Source organism: Pygocentrus nattereri, chromosome 9 (genome assembly GCF_015220715.1).
Source record: "Pygocentrus nattereri isolate fPygNat1 chromosome 9, fPygNat1.pri, whole genome shotgun sequence".
Taxonomy (NCBI): domain Eukaryota; kingdom Metazoa; phylum Chordata; class Actinopteri; order Characiformes; family Serrasalmidae; genus Pygocentrus; species Pygocentrus nattereri.
The window spans coordinates 10,846,696-10,864,550 of NC_051219.1; the positions used below are offsets into that span (position 1 = coordinate 10,846,696).

The 17,855-nt window shown below is 41.1% G+C and overlaps 1 protein-coding gene across 5 annotated transcripts in view; it reads left to right on the forward strand.

Moving 5' to 3' along the window:
• Positions 1-17,855, forward strand: part of dlgap4a (discs, large (Drosophila) homolog-associated protein 4a) — a 196,062-nt gene that overhangs the window by 148,217 nt on the left and 29,990 nt on the right. For 4 of the 5 annotated variants that reach the window (XM_017717907.2, XM_037541620.1, XM_037541619.1 and 1 more), the window contains 3 exons: positions 3,027-3,271; positions 12,033-12,183; positions 16,532-16,739. In XM_017717907.2, the coding sequence (XP_017573396.1) occupies positions 3,027-3,271; positions 12,033-12,183; positions 16,532-16,739 (604 nt within the window). Of the gene's footprint in view, positions 1-3,026; positions 3,272-8,263; positions 8,351-12,032; positions 12,184-16,531; positions 16,740-17,855 lie in introns of all 5 variants that reach the window. The other variant, XM_037541623.1, reaches the window with a different exon arrangement.

The following is a 17,855-nucleotide window of genomic DNA, read 5'->3' on the forward strand; positions in this document are numbered from 1 at the left end:
ATTACACCTACAGGAGGTTTTATCACATCCCATTCTAAACCCATATGCATTAATATGAAGCTGCCCCTCTTTGCAGCTACACTATGTGGAAAAAAGTATTGGGACACCTACAGGAGCTTGTATGATGTCGCATTCTAAACCCATGAGCAGTGATATATGGACCTGGTCTCTGCAGCTCTCACAGCATGTGTGAGCTCTGCGGTAGCTCTGCATGTATTGATCAGCAGAGTGTTTGGCACTTTTCTGCACTGCTTGAACACTTCATGGCTGAGATGCTGTGGATCTTCAGTAAAATCACTCACAGTGGACGGGGGAATATCTAGGAGGGATGAACAGAGGGAGAGAGATTCGTTCACATCAGCTGTTGTTTATCAATTTGTTGCTAAGTTTGCTAGCTTATTAGCTAGCTAGCTGCTATATATATATGTGATATATACATAGCAGAGACTTACTGCTGTTCTTTGTGCCTCATATGTCGAACAAAGTTTGAAATGGTTGCATCTCCATCTGTGATCTTGACTCCACATGTCTTGCATGTCTTATTGACTTATTTATTATGTTAAAATAGGGTTGTCAAGTCTTTTCGAGTCTTAAAGCTCAAGTCCGATTAAGTCCAAGTCAGTGAAGGTAAAGTCTAAGTCAAGTCGCAAGTCTTTAGTGATGTTGTCGAGTCAAGGCACAAGTCATCAGTTTAGTGACTCAAGTTGGACTTGAGTCCAAGTTATGTGACTCAAGTCCACACGTCTGCCCACAGGACCCTGCTGTCTGGGTATTTTTGGTTGGTGGACTATTCTCCGTCCAGCAGCGACACTGAGGCTTCTGCTGTTTCTGATCCACTCAGACCAGCACAAGACACACTAAAACCACGATCACGTCAGTGTTACTGCAGTGCTGAGAATGATCCACCACCTAAATAGTGCCAGGGGGTCCTGACCACTGAAGAACAGGGTAAAAGGGGGCTACAAAGTATGCAGAGAAACAGATAGACTACAGTCTGTAACTGTAGAACTACAAAGTGCAGCTATACAGTAAGTGGAGCTGATAAAATGAGCGTAGAAAGGAGGTGGTCATAATACTATGCCTGATCGAGATATATACACACACACACATACTTGACACATATGTAACTATTATGTTGTTAATGGCCTACAGTAAATAATAACAATAAACAGTTAGGAAAACACACACTTAGAGAGAATTCTGAAACTGTTCCGTAAAATTCCCTCATACAGTTACCTCATACCTCTTATAGTTACCTCATACCACATATAGTTATCTCATACCTCTTATATTTACCTCATACCTCATATAGTTATCTCATACCTCTTATATTTACCTCATACCTCATATAGTTATCTCATACCTCTTATATTTACCTCATACCTCATATAGTTATCTCATACCTCTTATATTTACCTCATACCTCATATAGTTATCTCATACCTCTTATATTTACCTCATACCTCATATAGTTATCTCATACCTCTTATATTTACCTCATACCTCCTATAGTTATCTCATACCTCTTATAGTTATCTCATACCTTCTATAGTTACTTCATACCTCATATAGTTCCCACAAACCTCATATAGTTAGCTCATACCTCATATAGTTCCCTCAAACGTTATACGAACCTCATACCTCTTATAGTTATCTCATACCTCATATAGTTACTTCATACCTCGTATAATTACCTCATACCTCATATAGTTCCCTCATGCCTCTTATAGTTACCTCAAACCTCATATAGTTACCTCATACCTCTTATAGTTACCTCATACCTCTTAGTTATGTCATACCTCATATAGTTACCTCATATCTCATATTGTTACCTCATACCTCATATAGATCCCTCAAACCTCTTATAGTTACCTCAAACCTCATATAGTTACCTCATACCCCTTATAGTTACCTCATACCTGATATAGTTACCTCATACCCCTTATAGTTACCTCATACCTGATATAGTTACCTCATACCCCTTATAGTTACCTCATACCTCTTATAGTTACCTCAAACATCATATAGTTACCTCATACCTCATATAGTTACCTCTTACCTCATATAGTTACCTCTTACCTCTTATAGTTATCTCATACGTCATATAGTTCCCTCTTACCTCTTATAGTTATCTCATACCTCATATAGTTCCCTCTTACCTCTTATAGTTATCTCATACCTCATATAGTTCCCTCGTACCCCTTATAATTACCTCACACCTCATATAGTTACCTCTTACCTCTTATAGTTATCTCATACGTCATATAGTTCCCTCTTACCTCTTATAGTTATCTCATACCTCATATAGTTCCCTCGTACCCCTTATAATTACCTCACACCTCATATAGTTACCTCTTACCTCTTATAGTTATCTCATACGTCATATAGTTCCCTCTTACCTCTTATAGTTATCTCATACCTCATATAGTTCCCTCTTACCTCTTATAGTTATCTCATACCTCATATAGTTCCCTCGTACCCCTTATAATTACCTCACACCTCATATAGTTACCTCATACCTCTTATAGTTATCTCATACCTCATATAGTTACCTCTTACCTCTTATAGTTATCTCATACGTCATATAGTTCCCTCTTACCTCTTATAGTTATCTCATACCTCATATAGTTCCCTCTTACCTCTTATAGTTATCTCATACCTCATATAGTTCCCTCATACCTCTTATAGTTATCTCATACGTCATATAGTTCCCTCTTACCTCTTATATTTATCTCATACCTCATATAGTTCCCTCATACCTCTTATAGTTATCTCATACCTCATATAGTTCCCTCATACCTCTTATAGTTATCTCATACCTCATATAGTTCCCTCGTACCTCTTATACATACAGAGTTAAATGTTTACCGACAGAATTAAACTACATTCACTTGCACTGGAGTCTTTTAATTTAAAATAGCTTATTTTACTGTGAAGCCACAGAGAGTGTGGTGCAGTGCAGTAAGGAGGAACGTTCTGAATGTTCCAGATGTCCAGCATGTGAGTGAATGCTGGTGTTTTCACAGGTGCCCCTGGGAGACTGGAGTGGGACGATGGGTCGCGGAGGCGCCGGAGGACCAGGGGAGATCCCGTGTAGAAGGATGCGCAGTGGGAGCTATGTTAAAGCCATGGGGGACATGGAGGACAGCGAGGGATCGGACAGCCCTCCTTCCCCCAAACCCTCACCCAAAACGGCTGCCCGTCGCCAAAGCTACCTGAAGGCCACTCAGCAGTCCCTCAGCGAACAGCAGCCACCCCCACCACCACGCAAGTGAGTGACCCTGCTGCTTCATATGCACACAGTGGGCTGCACAATTCAGGTTCTGTTAATCGTCATCATGATATTACAGTCTTTAAACGACAACAGAGGCAGGGACGGCAGCAGATGACACCACTATTTTTTCAGTGAAGTCAGTTTTTCGGCTGATATTCATCGGCTTGCACTGATGAGAGATCTTCATGAGATCTCCATGACCTTCCTGTTATTTTATAACAGTGGGAATTAGTGAGAAAGACAGTCACTCTGCATTTGCGCTGGTCCAGTGCAGTGATGGACGTATACGCCTCCACCTCTTCAGTTGGCTGCTTATGGGAAATATAATTCAAATGACGTCTTGCTAAGTCAATTTTTATATAATTGATGCTTTGATTATTTTAAGTCATGAAAAACTCAATGTAGTGCTCATGATTCAGCTAAAATTTCCCAAAATGTTGATTAGGTTCCTGTTGGATTTGAGGAGCAGCTGCAGATTTTCACTTGCAGTCATTTATCTCGGTGTATTAACATCCTACTCGGATTCAGAAATTTGGTGAAGTAGCTGTTGTTCAGTATTTGGGTTTTTATCGCCGTTCGTCCATGTTGCATGGAAATGTTTGATGAGTGGTAATGTTGTAGAATTAATGGCCTCAGTCTCGCCTCAGTCTCGCCTCGGTCTCGCCTCGTTCTCGACATCATACTTGTCTGGGTCTCTCGATAAGCTGGACTTAGCCATTGTTCTCAGGACCAGCTGAGTGTGATGCCTCCATGTGACATAACTAGAATTTGATCTTTTTTCCTAATATTACGTAATAATCAACAAAACCTTCAGAAGAATAAATCTGTCCTTTCTCTACGTGTTTACATAAAATTTGTTCACTCCCACTGCAATGGGTTGCTTCCATGGTTTCATTTAATAATATAGATGTTATAGATGCCCTGTGATGGACTGGCGACCTGTCCAGGGTGTATCCTGCCTCTCGCCCGAAGACTGCTGGGATAGGCTCCAGCACCCCCCGCGACCCTGACGGAGAAGCGGTTTAGAAAATGGATGGATGGATGGATGGATGTTATAGATGTAGTAAAATGTAGTTTTGGTTTATATTTAGTTTAAGCCGTGATTCTGAATGAGTTTTAGAGAAGAAAGGACAGAGAAAGGATACAATGCAAAGTTGAACTTATAGTATAACATATCATGTATCAATATATCATGTATATTACATGATATACAATGTACAATGAACTAGAAATGAATTTCCATTTTTTCCTTTCTTCTTAAAAAATCCTAACCTGGTCTTTGCTCTGTCCGATCACTCCAAATCAGGAGTGAATGTTTCATACATTGAGTTGAAGACACTAATCCTGCAGACGCGGCCTTAGAACACATCAAATTGGCCAGACTCCTCTGCAAGTTCAGTCAAGCTCGACTTTTTTGATGCACCACGTCCTCCAAATTTGATGCGCTGGTCACATCACGTTACACGTCAATGGACACAACACTTCTTGTGGAAAATCAATAGTAGCCATTGGGATGTGCTGCCGGCCTAGGCCACGTAAACACAGCATTAGAGTTTCCAGGACTTCAGCATGTGTGCAGAAGCATTTGCGATTGCCATAGTCACCCCATACTACTCGGTGCTCAAACTCCCTGTTTGCTTTACAGTGCTGATATCACAGGAGACTGTCATGCTAATGAGCCCTTTAGCCCTCCGTTCACTGTGAGCTTTCTGACCACAATTCCGGAGTGTTTCTCCGGAAGATATTCATGTAATCCAATCCACTGAAGTTATTATTTTGGTCTGAATAATGCAGGCCAGTCTTTGCCCATGTGACACTGTTGATTCACCAGTGTGTGTTTAATGTATTACTACACTGTTAGAAATGAAGGTTCTGTTCCCTCAAAGGTACAGCAGTGGTTTTAAGGTCCAGTTGTGAACCATAAATAAGTTTTTCCAGGTGAAAAGTTTGTATTTGTGCCTTTTCATCACCGAAAGCTTTAAAACAGAACAATAAAATAAAAGCCGGGAGACGAGACGAGGTGTGTGGAGTCAGTACAACTTAGAAAATGTCATTTCAGTGGATTATGGTTCAACTATGTTCCCTGACTAACAGTACTGAACTGTACCCTTGAGGGTCCCACCCCAGTGACAAGAGGGGAACTGCCCCAGTGACGGCTTCATACCATTATTTCTGAGACTGTATGCATATCATAATGCCAGTATGTGGGAACAACCTGCAACAACAGTATATTTTCCACATTTGCACTGGAACTACATGTGGCTGATAAAAGAAGAGAAAGTTTCTGCACTCTGCTGATTTCCACTGTGTTATTAAATATTTCTGCAAGTGCTGTTTCCTGGAGCTGCATGTGCTCTGAGATTATTTATGAGCACTGGCTCTGCATCTGTTTGCTGCGCTCTGCTGAGTTTCAGTTTGTTAAAAAGTCTGTGAGGTTGATGCTTAATTAGCTGAATAAAATCAGGGAAAAGCAGAAGCACAGGAGTCTCTCTAATACACCAAAAGCCCTTTTTATGAAGAAATTACATTAACTCTTCCTTTATAGCCTGTGACTCACCAAGCGTTTGGCCAAGACAGGCTGTTGGCTGCTAGTTAGACTTACTGAATGTCAACTGTCGGAACTGCAGTGTTGGCAGGTGCCTCATGGGACCAGCAGAGGGCACCAGCTGGGCATAATGGATGCCTTTCCCCTTGGCATGGCTGTGTTTCTTTGAGAATGTCAGCGCAAAACACCAGAAACCTCCACGATTTTTTGGCATCTCACTTCAGAATGTAAGTTCCTATCGCTTCTGAGTGGCTGACTCGAGTAATTGTTCTAGAGCTGCAAATGAATAAGCTGATAAACCAGCCTTTCCTGGTTGCAGGACAGTGGGGTCCTCCAGGATCGGGGTGGGAACATGTGGGGTAGTCATTTTGGTTTGGAATTCGGCCTTGAGTTACAGGTTTCATATAATTTATCCCCGTTTTAGTAAACCTGTTAAACCAGCCAGCAGCAGCGAGGAATGCTAGTCAATGAGTCTCATAGTTTTAATCATAGAGTTTCAAGTGAAGCTTTTCCTTGTTACTTTGTGTCAACGATATTATGAACGTCTACCACACAAGAAACCATGCTTGACTGGAAAAACAGAGTGGCATGTGACTGAAACTAATACAGCAGCGTGAAGAGCAGAGAGCAGAACAATGAGACCAAGCCAAATTGGCGTGAATTGGAATTTATGCAGGAAAGCAGCGTATAATAGTACATAGTAAACAAGCTCCTGGTGAATGGCAGATCAGAAACAGTGAGGTCCACATTTGAAGCTCTGACAGCCTGTTTTTCTGCTGTATCAGTAACATCAGCTTGGCAAAGCGTTTACAACTTGTTGAGATCATTTTACGGTTTTATATTGTTTTGAATTTGAATTGAATGTTCACTTCATGACAACATTATTCTTTCATGTCCAGGGGTGTAGCTGGAACATTTAGAATGGGGTGGCCAGGTGAGACCCAGAGATTTTATTGGGGTGACTGAGTGCTAAGGGAAAAAAGATAATAAAATAGTGTTCCTGTATTAAAAATAGTATGAATTTATGTGTTGGCTTTTCTCTGTACATAACTGAATCTGTCCATCATTTCCGTATGAACAATATATTACATCAATACAACTATTACCAAAAGTGAACTGACAGAAAAAAAAAACTGTTGGCGTAGAAAATCGCTGCTGTCGGAACAAAGCAAAATCTCCAAAACGGTAACTTTACAGGAGAAGGAAAAAACCTACTTTACTTTTAATGTAAGTCAATGGAAACAGACTTTTTTCTAAGTCATTTTGGGCTGTTTCTTTTGGTCCATTCATCTTGGAATTTACACACAAGGTAAAGAACAACAGGGATTTTCAAACAATGTCAAAAACTGAAAAAACGACACAAAATGGAGATACAAGGTTTTCTACTGACAACAGCGATATTTTAGTCAGTAATGAGGAAATGAAGTGTTTGAGTCCAGTAAATTCAATGCATCACATTTTTTTCAGTGCACCTTAACTTTAAGCAAACATTTTAAATAGACAGACCATAAAAGTTTAGGTTGCTTTCACTACAGGTTATACATGAATCTAGTGACTGGAAGACTAGCCAGGCCGCAGTGTATAAGATAACCTATGACACGTGCTTGTATTCAACCGTATAGAAGTAAACAGTTAGTATGATAAACGATTATAGTGGAGTAATTTTTAGTAGTTAATGCATCTTAATGTGGCTCACAGAGCAGATGGGACCCAGTTCACATGAACTCATCTGATCATTACTGAGTAAATTATCTCATTACTTTTAATGTAAGTCAATGGAACCAGACCATCAGGCATTTTCAAATGATATCAAAAACCGAAAAAAAACGAAACAAAAAAATGATACGAAGTTTTGTTCTGACAACAGTGATATGATAAATATTATATTCAGCGTCATCAATGTCTCATAACTGATTAGTAACAACCCTGATGGCAGATTTTCACCATGAACTAATGTTTAATTAATGAAGACTGACTGTCTCGTTTTCCCAAACTGGCCACCCATTGGCTAGGCCTCTGTTCATATCCCTTTAGATATCTCCATGACTTTTTGTTGTTCTAAGTTTTAAGTTACTTAGTGAGAAAATACATAAAATGATTGACACTCAGTGACTTGTTACTTAGTGATTTTGGTTTCCATGCCTACAGCATCAGTGCAGATTTATTTCTGGTCGCCTTCTCGGGGAGCGTTTCAGGTGAAGGGCTTGCCATTCCATTTCATCACCAAGGTGGCAATCTTGAGGGTAAAACAATACCAGGGTCCTCAACTTGCGCGGTAATATAAGAGGTTTATTTCACTTCATATCAGCAACTACAGCAGACTTTAAAGAAAGATGTTACTTTTATGGCCAGTTCCAAAGCACAGCACCAGCATAAATCTCTACAAATGCAGTTCTCCGTGTTCTTCTGTAACGTTCCACCTCCCCCTCTGTCAATGCTGGCAGACACCACGCCTGCCCATTTATGCGGGAGCACTTTGGGGTGGTTTGGGCGCCTCTGCAGAATGCCTGCTCCATGCAGCACCTGGGAAGGTCAGTGCCACCCAATCCTGCCCGTCAGACCACCTCCCGTCCACCTGAGCCACAGCCTGAGCCTTCCTGATTCCACCTAACCACCAACCGCTCACCGAGTCCATGGCTCCGCCGTGATCCTCCACAATGCTTATTCGCTTCCTCACCTAACTCCCTTCTTCCTTCAGTGACTCTAAACGGAATGGAACAGGAGAAAATGTGACTATCGCTATCATGGTGTGGTCAGCGCTTAAAGTTGCCTAAAATTTAAAGTAATAATTGAAAAATCAGACTTACACATTTTTTCTCCCAACCCTGAATGTTCACCTCAACGTTCATGCTTTTTAGCTAACATGTAGTAACCCTCTGAACTGCTAATTCCTACTTGGACAGTTGGAAAGCTGCCTTCGGCTCTGAGTCAGCCTTCATATCAAAATGACTGCTCATATCATGTGCAGTAATAAGTAATAAGTACCACTTTTCTAATTAGAAATGAGATTACAGTAGTATTTGCTGTAGGACGATCAGCATAAAGACACAGTAGCTGGATAGATCTATAACTTTCAGACATAAAGTCCAGTTCTGAGCAGGTAAATATAACCCCATTTCCAAAAAAGTTGGGACGCTATGCCAAAGGTAAATAAAAACAAAATGCAAAGATGTGCAGATTATTTAAACTCTATATGTAAGCGCAAAAAGTGCAAAGAAAACATATCAAATGTTGAAACTGACAAATTTTATTGTTAACATTGTTAACATGTTCAAGCAACAATTCAAGAATAATGTTTCTCAACATAAAATAACAAAGAACTTCAGCTTTTCATCATCTACAGTACATAATAACATTAAAAGATTCTGAGAAATTTCCGTATGCAACAGAAAAGGCCAAAAACCAGCATTGGCTGGCCATGATATTTGGGCTCTCAGGTGGCACTGCATTCAAAACAGACATGATTCTGTAGTGATAATCACTGCATGGGCTCAGAAACACTTCTGAAAACCACTGTCTGTGAAAACAGTTTGTCGCTGCATCCACAAATGCAAGTTAAAACTCTAAAGCACAAAGAAGAAACCAAATATAAACCAGATCCAGAAATGCTGCCACCTTCTCTGGGTGGCAGCTCATTTAAAATGGACTGAGGGGAAGTGGAAAAGTGTCCTGTGGTCAATTTTAAATTCTTTTTGGAAGTCATGGACACTGTCCTCCGGGCTAAAGACCACTCAGCTTGTTATCAGTGCACAGTTCAGAAGCCAGTGTTCATGATGATATAGGGGTGCGTTAATGCACATGGCATGGGTGACGTGCACATCAGTGAAGGCACCATTAATGCTGAACGATATATACAGGTTTTGGCAGCATGTGCTGCCATCCAGATGACGTCTTTTTCAGAGAAGGCCTTGATTATTTCAGCAAAACAATGTCAAACCACATTCTGCATGTATTACAACAGCATGACGCCGTATTAAAAGAGTCTAAACCACTCCAGACCGGTCAAACAATATATCGGCTGAAATCCTGTATCAAACAAGAATGGGAAAGATTTCATTTTCAAAACTACAGTAGTGTCTCCTCAGATCCCAAACGCTTACAGAGTTTTGTTAAAAGAAGAGGTGATGAAACACAGTGGTAAACAGGCCCCCATCCCAACTTTTTTGGAACGTGTTGTTGGCGTCACTGTCAAAATGGGCAGATATTTAAAAAAAAAAAATTCAATATTTGAAATGTTGTCTTTGTAGTATTTTTCTTTTAAAAGATGATGTGCACATTATTGCATTCTATTTTTATTTACATTTTGCAATTTTTTTGGAAATGGGGTTGTAGATACACAGATAGATAGAACTTTATCGATCCCTTTATTGTAGCTCGGAGGCACAGAGGTTGAAAATTCTGAGCTCCAACTTCTCATATAAATCCATTAGCATTGCGCAAACTGCACACTTAAATCATCACACACTCGATAGAGTATGAAACGCTGTTGTGCATAAAAATTAGGAAAAAAAAAGTCCAGAAAAAATTCAGGCCTACTACTACTATTATTTTAGCTTCTCAACATATTTTTGTCCATTTTTGTAGATAACAGTATGTCATACTGTGTCAGCCCAGAGGAAAGAGATATTCTAAATGAGATCTCCTCTTAATCTCATGATCTTCTAGACATGGTCAAGTCCTGTTTGAAATCAGAGCGAGACTTAAGCCATTTTCTCCTGTTTCTGAAACGTGGCTCCTGACAAATAACCCTCCGATTTTCTCACTTCGATCGAAATCTTGCCACACATATGGATTCACTCTTTTGCATCTGACTCATCACCACTTAGCTGAATAGTATTTCTATAAGAACAGCACAGGCTCTAATTGTTTTCTTATATAACGGAACTCCCTCAGCAGTCTATCAGTGCAGACGGAGAACTCATGCTCTTCTCATTCATCACCAGAACTTCTTACAGTCAAATGCTCATGTCAATCTCCTCTTTTCTCCTAAGGGAGGGGGGGGTTGGGGTTGAGGAGAAAGACTTCAGTGCTCCTTCATTAATACAACACTGAGATCTGCTTTATTCCTTTGAGAGAATCTCATGAAAGAAATCATCGAAACAAAGCAGTTCTCAACAAACCACTCTGAATGACACTGCTCACATCTCAACCATTTCATTATGTGGAACTTGTGAAAAAGTTTGTGGAGTTCCCCTTTAACTCATCTCGTTTAACCATTACACCCACACGCTCCTTGAAGTGAAGTGACGTATTTCTTAGCTAGCTGAGCCGTTTTCCCGAAGCCTTCTTATGCCCTTTCAAACCCAGATCAGATCCTGGTCCACTAACCTCCTCACTTCCCCCATGAAACACAGTCATTAACCATTAACAGGGCAGAGGAAACCAGGGGCGCTGAGAGTGAACTGAACAGATTTTCATGGTTAGCTCCTCTGTGCTGTGGCTTCTTAGCTCTCGCTCCTCACACGTGCATGAATGTAAAGGCAAAAAAGCCAAATTTATACAGTTTTCCACATATTTTTCACCCAAATACAGTCATCAGCCAAGGCATGTTACGTGTCCAGAGTTTACATCTGTAGTTTTCACAAGGCTAATGTAGCTAACAAGTCATGGACGTTTTTAGCCTTCAGGCTTCAGGATGGACACACACACACGATGGCTAATTACTGTTTTTAGCAGTTCAAGATACATTTGTAAATCACTTCAGCAAGTCTACTTCAGATTACAGAGTTGGAAGCAAGTGATTATTTAGAAGTGCAGTTTGCACAACGCTAACCGTTACAAGCTTCCGTTATTTGTTAGCTGCATTAGCCTCGTAGCTCCAGTGCAAAGCAAACCTCGGACACCAAACACGTCTTGGCTGATTAACTTGGGTCAAATGGAAAATGTGTAAATATGATTTTTTTCTCTGAACAATTCCATTAAGACTCAATCAGGAATTGCTGTTTCTGTCATGCTAGACTTGATTCTGGCCTTCAAACATCAATGTTACAGTTTATTCCACACTCCGTGAATGTAGACTGAGATCTGGGGCAGGTATGACCCTTTTGGCAATTCCTGATTTAGGATTTAGGCTTTAATGAATTCAGTTAAATAATCTAATTCATAGCTGTTCTTGCTAAGATATGAGAATGTCTCTTGCTTCAGGAGGAACCAGAGCTGAACTGTTTTCCAAGAGTGATCAAAACCTTTTCTCCACTCTTTCTTGCCTCCCAGCTGCTTGCCGTCTCTGCGGGAGTTCTCGACCAACCGCAGCCTGGACAACCTGGACTGTCTGGTGGGTCAGAGTGACATCCAGCACTGGGAACCGGAAGGCAGGCTAGCTCAAGGCTGCTCCACCCTGGGCCGAAGCTCCGGCATCAGCCAGGTTAGCTTTCTTTCTCTCTCACTCTCTCATTCTTCCCCTATTCTCCCACTATTGGTCTTAGCTTTTGTCTCATGCAGCTTTGTTTTCCGCTTCTATGATACATTCACCTTCCAATCTCTCAAAATTGGCTAAAATCCTCCTGCGAAAATGGATGTATAGGAAAATATGTAAAATATGCATAAAATAAAGCAGTAATTTGGCTTACTGCTTACCCAGAATGTACTCAATCAGCAAAGACTGATTGGTGTCAGAAGTTTGCTGCAGTAGTTTTGCCCTGGAGCTACATAGGCTAATGTGCCTAGGAGTTGATGGAATGCTCATGCTGCATTCAATCAAAGCTCGTAACTCAAAATTTCCAGTGAGATTCCTGTTCAGAAAATCAGGAAGGTATCCTCAACTTGGAGTATCAACATCCGTCAATCTCCACTTTTAAATGAGATCCCTGCTGAACAAATAGCATGACCAGCACGAAGCCCATGCTGGTTTAATCTGGTCTAATTCTGGTATAACTGCTGGTTAATGCTGGTCTAGTGGTGGTTTAGCTAGTTACCCCAGTATGTTCATGCTGGTTGAGCTTTATATAAAAATCCAAAACACAACATTTTGCTGCTGTTGGATCAAAACCTCTCCAATATAGTAACTTTATAGGAGAAAGAAAAAACACGCTTTACTTTTAAGGTAATGGAATCAATGGAACCAGACAGTTTTCCACATCATTTTGGGCCATTTCAAATTTACATACAACATAAACATCAAAAACTGAAAATTGTTCCGACAGCAGCGATATGCTGGTTTTCTTGGTGACCAGCCATACAGGTCTATGCTGGTTTTCTGGCAGGGATCAGAGTAGTATTCACTTTAAATACAACAAACTGATAGTCTTGACTTACCGCTCCTATCACGGAGGTTAGCTGGCTAGCTGTTTACTAACAGTAAACAGTTTTTTTCCCATTTTGTAGCTCAAACTTTCTACTTCCAAGTTAAGTTGAAGGCAGCATTAAACCTCGCCAGGCCAACTTCATGCAAACAACATCAGGTGAACATCATCATGCACTTTCCTAAACTACATCAAATAGTTTTTCTCCTGTTTTGAGAACATGGACAAAACTCCTTAGATAGCAGACAGTTTTGGGCCGATTCTGGTTTTTCTGTGTGAGTGTTGGTTGAATATGGGGTAGATGTTAGGCATGCTGGCCAGAACAGGCCAGATCTTTGACAGCTTCATACCGTTTTCCTTGTTTCTACATTTGTGGGACAATTCTGGTGTGAATATTGTGGACCAACAGTGTAGTTGGGCCAGACTGGGACCAGATTTGGGCCGTGTCCTTTAGTTCTACTCACTTTACACATTACAGTCGTAATCAGGGGGTCAGAACAAGCCAAGGATGTGTCCCACAAGTGAGTCAGACACATTTTGCTAACTGGGTCTGGCTTCAAGATGTCTGCTATTGCTGTTTTAGCTATGAGATATACTTTTGTCCCTTTTCAGTCATAACAGTGTGTCATACAGCGTCAGAAGCCACATAAGCTTATGTTGTTAGCTACATTAGCGTCTTAGATCCAGTGCAAAACTAAAGGAGGAAACTTCGGACACCAAACGTATTTTTATCTGATACATATACAGTATATGACGTATAGACTCTCCGCTGCACTATTCATTTAACTGAAGGTCACAGTTACATTTAAATGTAAATTGCAACTGAAAATCAAGCTAAATCTATCCCTTCCACCCGCCACATCCTGTACAATCAGTTTGACATTGGCATCATGGCTTGTGGGTTCATCACAAAAAAGATGCTCATAAATTACAGCTTTTAAAATTTTATTAGAGAACCTCTGAAATGTCTCTGGGGTATTTTTGCATTTATGCGGCCACAAGGACAGCGTGTTCCGGATTAAGCTTGCGGAGGCGTGTGCATATATGTAAGACGTCCTTAAGCTTGAGGAGAGCGTCGAGGAGACGGAGTGTTATTCTGTTGGAGATTTGGGGGCACAGAAGTCGCTCTAATCCCCTGCTTCTCCCTCTACTAGTGAGCTCATCCTCAGCCTTTCGGAAGTACAGAACATCCTACGCTGAAAAAAAAACTTAAACGTGATGAGGAAATTTACACTTGTGGCTGAATTCCGAGGATTCAGTTTGAAGGTTTCTTAAGGAGTGAAGAAGCCAGCAGGGATTACTTTTTTGCTTTTTACTCCATGTGATGACACACAGACAATGAAGAGTGGTTAATTTTTTGCTGTACTGTTGTTTTTCCCCAGTCCTGGTTTAGACTACGTCATTTTTTTAAAATTGTACATTTTAGCCCCATTCTGGTTTCTTTTTTTCTTTTTTTTTATCATACTGGGCTTTTTTTCCACTTATCTTGGTCTGGACTACATCATTTTTCAATTGGACTGTTATTTGTCCCACTTGTCTTTTTCTGGACTACTTCATTTTTCCATTGTACCACTGGGCCATTACTTTTCCCACTTGTTCTAGTATGGACTACTTAATTTTTCCATTGTACTGTTATTTTTCCCACTTGTCCTGTTCTGGACTACTTCATTTTTCCATTGTGCTGTTATTTTTCCCACTTGTCCTGGTCTAGACTACTTCATTTTTCCATTGCGCTGTTATTTTTCCCACTTGTCCTGGTATGGACTACTTCTTTTTTCCATTGTACTGTTATTTTTCCCACCTGTCCTACTGAATTTTTCTATTGTACTGTTATTTTTTCACTTGTCCTCATCTGGACTACTTCATTTTTTTTTCATTTTACTTTTTTCCCAGTCCTTCTTTGGGTTCTCATATCATAACTCAGCACGACAGTGACGGAAACAGTGGATACTTTCAGCCTTTTTCATGATTTTCTGACCTGCCTTGTGCTTCTTTGTCAGTGGGTTGAATTTCGCGAATCTGTTTCTCTCAGTGGATTTTAGTCGACAGTAACCTTCTATTTGTTCCTGTGTTTATCTTTAATTATCAGGCCCATCCTTTACACACACAGTGAAACAACAGCGCTGCCCCCGTTCAATCGCGGTGTCGTGGGAACCGCTGCCTGCTGGTTGGACAAACAGACGTTTCTTACTCTCCCCACATCAAAAAATCTGCTGTAGTCGTGCTCCCTGCAGACTCTCTGACTGTTTGAGCAGTTGGATTGCCTTTTTTCTGCAGGTAGAGTCAGACGGAGGTGAAGGTATCTTAAGCTCAGTTAGCATGGTGAAAGGCAGAGATTAGGTTTAGCTTTCATCTTCACCCAATCAGACTTACAGGATTAAAGCTACTGTTGGCACATGATGTTGAGAGGAAACGGCTGTATAGCTAAAAGGACCGTGGTCAGAATTCGAGTGGTAAAGATGAATTGAGACGTCAAGAAGATCCAGTTTTATTGGATACATAAAAGAGAGACATAAGATTTACCTGTGCACTAGTGCTTAATGTATATGTTCATTAATTGTGATTGTGCTATCAAGACCTGCAAATGTCCATGATTCTAGATGTGTAAATAATTTTGTCCAGAAGAAACGAAGCTCAGTCTTCATCCACGTCACTTCAAGGATTCACTGGCATCTTTTTATTGGAAGCTTTACTGGAATGAATGGAATATGTAGCAATATAATATGGAATTTCTTCTATATGGCGAAGGCCTAATGTGTGTCTAAACAAAGGCGAGTCTGAACCTTTCTCACTTTGTCACAGCCCTTTGCTGAACTGGACCTGAATTTTTAGACTTTCTTTTGGACAACTGGGCTGAGGAATTGGCCACTGTGACCTTGTTATATCCCATCAAGGAGTATGAAACATCAGCTCTGATAAACAAATGCTTGCTTAAGTCGTGTGGACGGGTTAACGGGTCCTGAAGTAGGAAGCACAGGGAGAAATCAATGCGTCAATCAATCAAGTCAGTTTAATTCAGTTTTGTTTACGAAAGACAGTGTCCCAAAGCATCTTTCAAGAAATGCAGATCCAGGGCCCTAATTAGCATCGCTGAGGGCATCAGTGTCAGGAGAACCTCCAGAACCACTGAGAAGTACCAAGACTCAGAAGGAGACACTCTTTAAGAACATGAGGAGGAACCGCTGAGAGGAACCAAGTCTCAACGTCTCCTCTTTCTTCTCTAGATAGAACCGTTTCTCACACTAGATGGAAGACTTGAAAATTTAGTTTTGCGACATTTTGTTTCCTCAGATAGACAGACAGATAGACAGACAGACAGATTCTTAACCCCCCCCCCAAATCCACACTGCCATGCCCCACCAACCTCTGCAGCACCGCTGTAGGCTGCCCCCGTACGGCGCGCCTCTCCGTGCGGTTGGCCGCCGCCCTCAGCCCAGGATGGGCCGTCTTAACCTGCATGTCTCCTTCCAGGTGGAGCAGGGCTACATGAGCACAACGGCGTATGGTCAACTGGACTCACAGGCCGTGGAGGCGCTGGACTTGCCCATGCCCACCTGCTTCCGCTCACGCAGCCACAGCTACCTGCGGGCCATTCAGGCCGGCTGCTCGCAGGACGATGACACGGCCTCCCTGACCTCAGACGAGCCACCGACGCCACCCGCGACAACCAACACGAACAGTGAGTAACTCCTTCACTTACCATCCACCTCCACTCACCGTCCACTTCATTAGGTTCACCAACGTCATAAGACAGGGTGATATTTTCCTGATGTTCTCGGCTGCTGTTGTTATCCTTAATCCATATTGTCTAGACTAAAGCGAATCTGTTTATTTCATCTAACACTCTGTGAAAGTTTGTGGTGGTCTTTTTTTCTAGCACTATCTATGTGAAAGCTTTGGGCTGCACAGTTAAGATATTTTGGTAACCATAAAAAATAATCACATGTTGCTGTTTTGTTTTGAGGGTTTTGGACAGAAGTTGACCTTTTTTCATCACGTGACTAACAGAACATCAGCTGGACTAACTGAAATAGTGTCCACACCACCTCGTATAGGCTGACGCATGGTTATGTCAGAATAAGTTCTGACAAGGGCTAAACTTCTTTAACAACGGACCGCAATTTTTACATCACCATGAGTCTGTTGTCCTTCAATGCACTGAAATCAATGCCTAGAGGTGCAGATATTTTAAGTCCACCAAAAACATCAAACACCGTTAGAATATGAGTGCACAACTTTTTATCATGAGGGGCCAAATGTCTGTGCTGTGTTTGTGGTGGGTCGGGGTCCGAAAGACCAAAAATATACAAATGCAGAAGGTAGGTTTTAACTTTATGCTAGATTTTGTTAAAAATACTACAAAAATACCGATTTAAAAGGAAAATAAGAAGTAAGTTGTATAAATATATGTTTGTCACTGGGTGAAGAGGTGAGGGTAGGGTCATTTTCAGGCAGGCCAAACATTTCCAAACATCCTAAAGGTATTCACTCTGTGAAGATATGGTAACTCACAGCATCACGTCTTTAAACTTTATTTAAACTAGATTCACGTCTTTGAGACTTTTCTATGAAACATTAGTAGAAAGTGAGATATTCTTACGTTTTTCCTGACACATACAATTTTGTTTCATGTGGGTCTGTTTTTGTCGCCCGTTTTTGGGAATAACCTGCCCTTTCAGAGGTCCACACTGAGCGATGAAACCCACCAGGTTCTCAGGCATTAGTCCAATAGTCAGAGGCCTGGCTTGTGAGGTTTGCTAACCCAAATTTTGCATCAACAGCTGGTTTACAGTCT